The 8441-nt window shown below is 44.6% G+C and overlaps 1 protein-coding gene across 3 annotated transcripts in view; it reads left to right on the top strand.

The window, feature by feature from the left end:
• Positions 1-2286, top strand: part of kiaa0586 (KIAA0586 ortholog) — a 38109-nt gene extending 35823 nt beyond the window's left edge. For all 3 annotated transcript variants that reach the window (XM_073484325.1, XM_073484326.1, XM_073484327.1), the window contains exon 27: positions 1912-2286. In XM_073484325.1, coding sequence (XP_073340426.1) covers positions 1912-2072 — 161 coding nt within the window. In that variant the 3' untranslated portion in view covers positions 2073-2286. The remainder of the gene's footprint in view (positions 1-1911) is intronic.
• Positions 2287-8441: the final 6155 nt, after the last annotated feature.

An 8441-nucleotide genomic window follows, 5' to 3' on the forward strand; every position in this document is an offset into this window, starting at 1 on the left:
GTCGTCTATCAGCCGATATATCGGTCGGGCTCTAAAGCAGACAGTCACATGATCAATGAAGATGGGTGAGCAGTAACATGATTGGTCTAGACGACCAGATGACTACGCAGCAGGTCGACTGTCACATGATCAAAGCATCAATTATCATTTCTCAACAACTAAAGTAACTTTTTCAGACTTAAGGTCTCATAGAAAAACATCAAATAAATATTAGAACAGAAGTAACATAAGAAGTAATCTGGAGTCTCTTATTTTGAAATATAGATCACACTAATGACATCATTTACTTCCTGTGGCCTCCTGTCACCTCAGAGCTCTGTCATAGAGACACGTCCTCCAGCTGTGGACATGTCCTCCGGCTGTGGACACGTCCTCCGGCTGCGGACACGTCCTCCGGCTGCGGACACGTCCTCCAGCTGCGGACACGTCCTCCAGCTGTGGACACGTCCTCCGGCTGTGGACACGTCCTCCGGCTGTGGACATGTCCTCCGGCTGTGGACACGTCCTCCGGCTGCGGACACGTCCTCCAGCTGTGGACACGTCCTCCGGCTGTGGACATGTCCTCCGGCTGTGGACACGTCCTCCGGCTGCGGACACGTCCTCCAGCTGTGGACATGTCCTCCGGCTGCGGACACGTCCTCTGGCTGTGGACACGCTCAGTTCTGACTCTGCTCAGGTTTTAGTGTTGGGTTTAAAAGTCTGTGACATCATCACCATGTGACGGCGTGTGGGCGGGCCAGCAGGGAAACTGTGTGAACCTGGAAGAGAAGAACTTTGTCTTCATGTCCAGTTCTGTTGTTGAGGGACAGACTGAGTGTCCCTCTGGTGTCTGTCCTCCGATCTGTGAGACGTCTGAGACAGTTTTATCAGTGCGTCATCCCTGAATACTGAGCACAGTGGTGTGTGTGTGTGTGTGTGTGTGTGTGTGTGTGTGTGTGTGTGTGTGTGTGTGTGTGTGTGTGTGTGTGGACAGCTCCAGCCTCTCTGTCACCACAGCTCCATACATGGTAATGTTTATACTGACTGAGCTGTTTCAGTGTGTGTGTGTGTGTGTGTGTGTGTGTGTGTGTGTGTGTGTGTGTGTGTGTGTTGAGCAGACTGAAAATAATCACAACAATAACACAAGTTTCATTTCCCGCCGTCAGTCAGAGAACATCAGGACAAATATGAATCCATATTAGTATTAATGATTAATCTGTGTGTATTTGTGTGTGTATATAATTAAGTCCTTAATCCACACAACAGGAAGTGACGTGTATATATGTATATATGTATATATACATATATACATATATACATATATATATGTATATATATGTATATATGTATATATATATGTGTATATATGTATATATATATATATATATATATATGTATATATATATTAAAAACCAATAGATATTGATTTGTAGTATTGTAAGATTATTATTATATTGATAATGACAGATTGGTATTTAGTGTAAATGTGTGGGTAAACATACTTTCTCTGGTTGTCATGGAAACATGTTATAGGTCCATCACAATCCAGCAGCCAATCAGAGAGCCCGTTCATATATGAATGACTCTGTGTGTGTGTGTGTGTGTGTGTGTGTGTGTGTGTGTGTGTGTGTGTGTGTGTGTGTGTGTGTGTTGAGTTCAAGGTCTGTAAGTTTGTCTGTAATTAGAGGGAGCTCGGTAACCGTGACAACCAGCTAACGGAGGGATGTATTGTTAGTGCGTTGCCATGGAGACAGTGAGAAGACATTATATTTTTATTTACAGGCAGAAACGTGTTCAGTTTACTGTGTGATTATTGATCAGTGATTATTGATTCTCCTTCGTCCCGCACACACAAACATTCACTGACTAACTGTATTAAATGTGTCAGCTGGTCCTCAGTGTGTAACTCATGAGCTGTCTTTGTTTCTGCAGCAGGAAGCACGAGGATGGACGTTCATCTGCCCTCCATCAGACCAGAGGAGGGGGGGGAGGGGGAGGAGGAGGAGGAGGAGGAGGAGGAGGAGGTGATGGAGGAGGTGATGGAGGAGGTGTCAGCAGCAGGCACAGACTCGTCCACCAACGATGTTTTCTAGAGAGAAACTGAAGCGACTCGTCCGTCATCTTCCTCATTTTTATGTTTAAATGATTCCAACAGGATGATGATGTCAGAGGAGGTCTGATGATGTCATACATCTTCATCATCCTCTTCCTCAAACGTGTTTCTGACTTTGTCTTCAGACTGTTTCATGTTTAACACCAGTCTGTAGTTTGAATCAATGAATTTAATAAAGTTGTTAGTGACACTGATGTGAGTGTGTTTTCATTGATCACTGCGAGTGATGCTGCTGATTATCGATCAGAGTCAGTGTTCATGTTTTCTTCCTATCTGTGTATTTCAGTAAAAATCTGTTCCGTAGATGTTTTATGAACTCGTCTGCAGAGAGGCGTCACTCTGATTACTGCAGGAGAATCAAAGGTAAGATGATGATTCTTCTTTTGTTCTGTCAGAAGAAAAACAACTTCAGTGCCTCCAGAGTACTCAAGTAAATGTACTCAGTTACATTCCATCACTGATACTTCCTCTCTTTGTCCTGAGAGCCTGCAAGTCAAAACTGTGGGAACATTACACACACAGACACACACACATACACAAACACAGATAACAATACAGAGGGAGCTGACATCAGCGCACACACACACACACACACTGGAAAACTGTTAGTGAAGCAGAAACACACACACACAGTGAGTGTGTGTAGATAAGAGGATGATAAGCAGGAAGTGGGATTAGTGAAGCAGCAGGAGAGACAGTGAGACTGACACTGAACACACACACACACACACACACACACACAGTTTGAGTCCAGCAGGCTCTCATCAGCAGAAACTGACAGACCTGTCTGTGTGTGTGTGTGTCTGTGTGTGTCTGTGTGTGTCTGTGTGTGTATTGATCGTCTCTCTGTGAGTCTCTGATGATCAATATTCTCAGACGGAGGATTAACTTCTGATCAGATTTAACGAAGCTCCAGACGATCAGCTGATCTCAGCCTGAGGACACACACACACACACACTGCTGTTCTTCATCATCAGCCTCACCGGTTTATTATTGATCATTTATTTATCAGCTCATTATTAATATAAACATTCTGTGAAGTCTCGTAGTCCACACAACATTTCTGGAGCTTCACAGTAAAACAGAGTTGCAGCATTCTGCTGAACACCTGAAGCAGCTGGAGATGATTTAAACATCAGATGTCTCCACACAGCTCGTCTGCTCTGGTCTCAGCTCGTCTGTTCTGGTCTCAGCTCGTCTGCTGTGGTCTCAGCTCGTCTGCTGTGGTCTCAGCTCGTCTGCTCTGGTCTCAGCTCGTCTGCTCTGGTCTCAGCTCGTCTGCTGTGGTCTCAGCTCGTCTGCTCTGGTCTCAGTCTGCAGAAACACCTTCAGGATGTAAATATTGTCTCCAGATCAGTTTGTGATCTCGAGGCTTCTGGACTCTTGGATCCACTTCACCTGACTTTCATCAGCATGACAGGAGGAGATGATGACTGAGAACTGTGAACTGTCCCTTTAATGAACAAACAGGTCAGACATGTGACATGTGGTCCTGGTCTGGTTCACATGTGGTCCTGGTCTGGTTCACATGTGGTCCTGGTCTGGTTCACATGTGGTCCTGGTCTGGTTCACATGTGGTCCTGGTCTGGTTCACATGCTGGCCTCCCCTGTGGTTTGTGTACAAACAGGAACACGAAGCTCTTTGTTTGATGGGCGTCTTTAATACTTTATGACTCTGTTGTCTTCGCTCTTTATTTCTGTCCTGCAGCGTCAACACACTCTGCAGCTGTTCACATCTGGACCTCCGGCTTTTCTGTCAGTTATTAGATTAGAATGATGATTTAACACCAGTCTGAATCCATATGAAACTGTTGTCATAGCAACAAGTCCCAAACTTTGTTTGTATCAAAGGAATCAAAACTGGATGAAGTGAGACACAACAGAACCATTAACTGCAGAACTGAACCGGGCTTTTAGAGATTCAATCAAGTATTAATAGAATATTTCATCGTCAGCAAAACGTCCCATCATCTCGTCTCTCGTCGTCTCTTCTCAGCTCATTCTAAATAAAGTTCAAGACTTTGTCTCCGTCTGTCTCCGTCCGTCTCTGTTTGTCTCTGTTTGTCTCCGTCTGTCTCCGTCTGTCTCTGTCTGTCTCCGTCTGTCTCCGTCTGTCTCTGTTTGTCTCTGTTTGTCTCTGTTTGTCTCCGTCTGTCTCCGTCTGTCTCTGTTTGTCTCTGTTTGTCTCCGTCTGTCTCCATCTGTCTCCGTCTGTCTCCGTCTGTCTCCATCTGTCTCCGTCTGTCTCTGTTTGTCTCTGTTTGTCTCTGTTTGTCTCCGTCTGTCTCCGTCTGTCTCTGTTTGTCTCTGTTTGTCTCCGTCTGTCTCCGTCTGTCTCCGTCTGTCTCTGTTTGTCTCTGTTTGTCTCTGTTTGTCTCCGTCTGTCTCTGTTTGTCTCTGTTTGTCTCTGTTTGTCTCCGTCTGTCTCCGTCTGTCTCTGTCTGTCTCCGTCTGTCTCTGTTTGTCTCTGTTTGTCTCTGTCTGTCTCCGTCTGTCTCTGTTTGTCTCCGTCTGTCTCCATCTGTCCCTGTCTGTCTCCGTCTGTCTCTGTTTGTCTCCGTCTGTCTTCGTCTGTCTCCATCTGTCTCTGTCTGTCTCTGTTTGTCTCTGTTTGTCTGTCTCCGTCTGTCTCTGTCTGTCTCTGTCTGTCTCCGTTTGTCTCCGTCTGTCTCTGTTTGTCTCTGTTTGTCGCTGTCTGTCTCCGTCTGTCTCCGTCTGTCTCTGTTTGTCTCTGTCTGTCTCCGTCTGTCTCCGTCTGTCTCTGTTTGTCTCCGTCTGTCTTCGTCTGTCTCTGTCTGTCTCTGTCTGTCTCTGTTTGTCTCCGTCTGTCTCCGTCTGTCTCTGTCTGTCTCCGTCTGTCTCTGTTTGTCTCTGTCTGTCTCTGTCTGTCTCCGTCTGTCTCCGTCTGTCTCTGTCTTTGTGTCTTTGTGTCTTTGTGCATCGTTCAGAAGCAGCTTGAGGACAAAACTGAAGACAAACAAAGGTCCATGAGAGGCTGCAGGATGAACATGTGCTCAGATGAGACAGTGAAGCTGCTGCAGGTCCAACAGAACCAGAATCTCTCCACCTCTTCATGGTTCAGACTCACTGAGCTGCAGCTCTGATCCATAAATCCAAGTTCATCATCTGATACTGAAAAATGGAATCATGACATCATCAGGTTAACTTCCTGTTTAACAGTCACACACACACACACATAGTCAGACACACACACAGTCACACACACACAGTCAGACACACACACACACACACACACAGTCAGACACACACACACACACACACACACACACACATAGTCAGACACACACACACAGAGACGTCAGCAATGAGCTCAGTGGAAACATCAGTCATTAAGTTATTAGTGTGGAGAGATTATTAAAGGGTACGACTCACTGAGTGTGTGTGTGAGTGTGAGTGTGTGTGTGTGTGTGTGAGTGTGTGTGTGTGTGTGAGTGTGTGTGTGTGTGTGAGTGTGAGTGTTCATCATTAAATCATTTCAGTGAGTTAACTCGTCAGTTACATGGATGTCATTTAGATTATCAGTTTAACAGATGTTTGTCAGAACTTACTGAGAGTCCAGTGTGAGTCCAGTGAGTCCAGTGAGTCCAGTGTGAGTCCAGTTAGAGTCCAGCTCGGCTCCTCCAGTCAGCATCCTGTCAGTTCTTTCAGTCCAGATGTTTACTGAGAACTTGTTAAATCTTGAGTTCTGTGATATTCAGAGTGGATCAGAACAGAGTGATGTGACGGGCTGAAGACCAGAACAGCAGCTCATTAACTGAACCTGCTGTCTTCTTCTTCTGTCACCAGGTAACACTAACAAACTATAACCTCTGTTTCCATGGCAACACATCACCTCACTGTGATCCAATCAGCTTCTTCAGGTTTGTTGTCAGGTTTCCTGATCAGATACAGAAACTGATCAGCTGATCAATATGTGGCTGTGCTCCAAAGCTTCTGGTCTCCGGTGTTTCCTGTTTCCTGTTTCCTGTTTGGTTTGAGCTCAGCGGCGTCTTTGATCCCGTCGGCACGTCTGATTGGTCGCCAGGTGACAAGCTGATTAACTTTCAAACAGGACGTTTTGTCCTCAGATTAATGAGAGCGATTATTAACAGCAGGATCAGAAACGAGCAGCGAGCTGAACTTTAATGTTTGAACTCAGAACAAACGACTCGCCGTTATTAACGAGACAAACTTTCTGTGAGTCACAAATTCTGATTCCAAGAGAAAAATCCTTCCTCATGGTCCAGTAACAGACAGTGAAGCCGCCATCTTGTGTCCAGTGTCTCAGTAACAGACAGTGAAGCCGCCATCTTGTGTCCAGTGTCTCAGTAACAGACAGTGAAGCCGCCATCTTGTGTCCAGTGTCTCAGTAACAGACAGTGAAGCCGCCATCTTGTGTCCAGTGTCTCAGTAACAAGCAGTGAAGCCGCCATCTTGTGTCCAGTGTCTCAGTTTGTCTACACTCTGTACCGATCAATACGTATGACTCACTGTGATCAGAGGCTGATTCTATAGTTAATATTAATAATACAGCATTTTATTTGTCTTCATGATGTTCAAACATCATTATAAAGGAAAACACAATAAAAAACATCAACAACATATAAAAGTTGTGAAGTGAACACAGGAGACACTTTGACGTTGTTAATTTCTCTCATTAAAATGAAATATAACATTACAGAGTTCCTGCAGCAGCAGCAGGGGGCGCTGTGCTCTCAGCCCCGCCCCCTCATTAACATACAAATGAAGCTCAGTCCTCATTAACTCTTAACACAGAGTCACTACAGTGTTTAATCTGAGTGACCCAGACACGCAAAGACACACACACACGCACACACACACACGATGTACACTGTTCATCAGACAGAACAATAAAGATTATTCAAAGTGATGTAAATCTGCTGTAAACAGCCTGAATGACACAAAGGACGAGACAATGACAGTGTTTTATATTAATAAATATAATGTTCAGTATTTTCAGAAGCCCATTAATTAAAAACAACAGAAACTGCAGCTCCAGATTATCACATGTGAGATTTAAAATGTTTTCTTCATTAAAACATTTAAAAATGTTTAGTTTCACATTATTTTGATCTAAAAGTGATCTTATTAAACAGGCTCGTGTAAAAACTGTGTAAACATATTTCAGCAGTTTATTCCGTATAAATAAACAGACTCATACACGTCAGTGTCCCGAGCTGTGAGCTGAACCAGCGGCGTTAGGACCCTGTGGAAGCCTGAGAGAGGCGGAGGGTCTGAGGGGCGGAGCATCAAGTTCACACAAATGAACTCAATCAGACAGGAAGTGGTGCGAATGTTCCCGCCAAAATAATCTTTGTTTATTATTACAAATCAAATATGAGCTGTGAAATATAAATTAACTGTGTGTGACGTCACTGAGCTCAGCTGCATGTTTGTTTGAATCAATACAATAAAAAACATGATAAAATCTTCACTGTTGAAGAAACACACTCCTCGATGTCAGGTCAGGTATTTAATGACAACGATGAAGGAGCCCTGCAGCAATACACAGAATAGCAACATAAGCTAAAACAAATAACTAATTAATATGTGATACTGTGTAGCAAAGGGCTCCTTCATCGTTGTCATTAAATACCTGACCTGACATCGAGGAGTGTGTTTCTTCATGAAGGAGCCAGGAATATGAACAGAGATGAACCTCCAACCACCATAGCAGGAACATAATAAACAGATACTCACAAAATGGCCGACTACTAACTGAGCCAGTGTAGCACTAATAAGATACTGCTCCCTAGTGGCCAGGAGTACTCCTCAACTGTCAGCAGCATTTATCACACAGACAGATTATTAATGGTTAATATTTCTTTACAAACCACATTAAAACAAAAACTTCCAGCTGTTTCTCACAAAAATGAATCAAAATCAAAGATGATTTTTTAAATATAATTGTGACTCACTGATATGAACCTTTATGCGACGTGTGTTAAACTGCACGCGTCGCTTCATGAAACATCCAGAGGTGGAGCTTCAGTCACGTTCTGATGAAATAATAGAAACTAAATTATCACAAGTCCCAAACATGAAAGTATTGATGACACAGATCGACCAATATATCGATCACCGGACTGCAGCGCCTCAGTGCTGGTTCAGGTGAAGGTGGAGCTCCTTGTTCTCACGGGTTCATCCACATTTTATTTTGAAGGCACCTACAGGAACGTCATGCCGTCATTGCTGCTGACGTCACCTCGCTGTGTGTGTCAGCGTGCAGGGGGCGGGGCCTGCGGGACCCGCTGCGGAGCCGCTCAGTCCGGACGGAGCTGCAGGAGGAGCGGCAGCAGGACGGAGCTCAGGCCGGAGATCCGCTTC

Source organism: Pagrus major, chromosome 16, assembly GCF_040436345.1.
Source record: "Pagrus major chromosome 16, Pma_NU_1.0".
Lineage (NCBI taxonomy): Eukaryota > Metazoa > Chordata > Actinopteri > Spariformes > Sparidae > Pagrus > Pagrus major.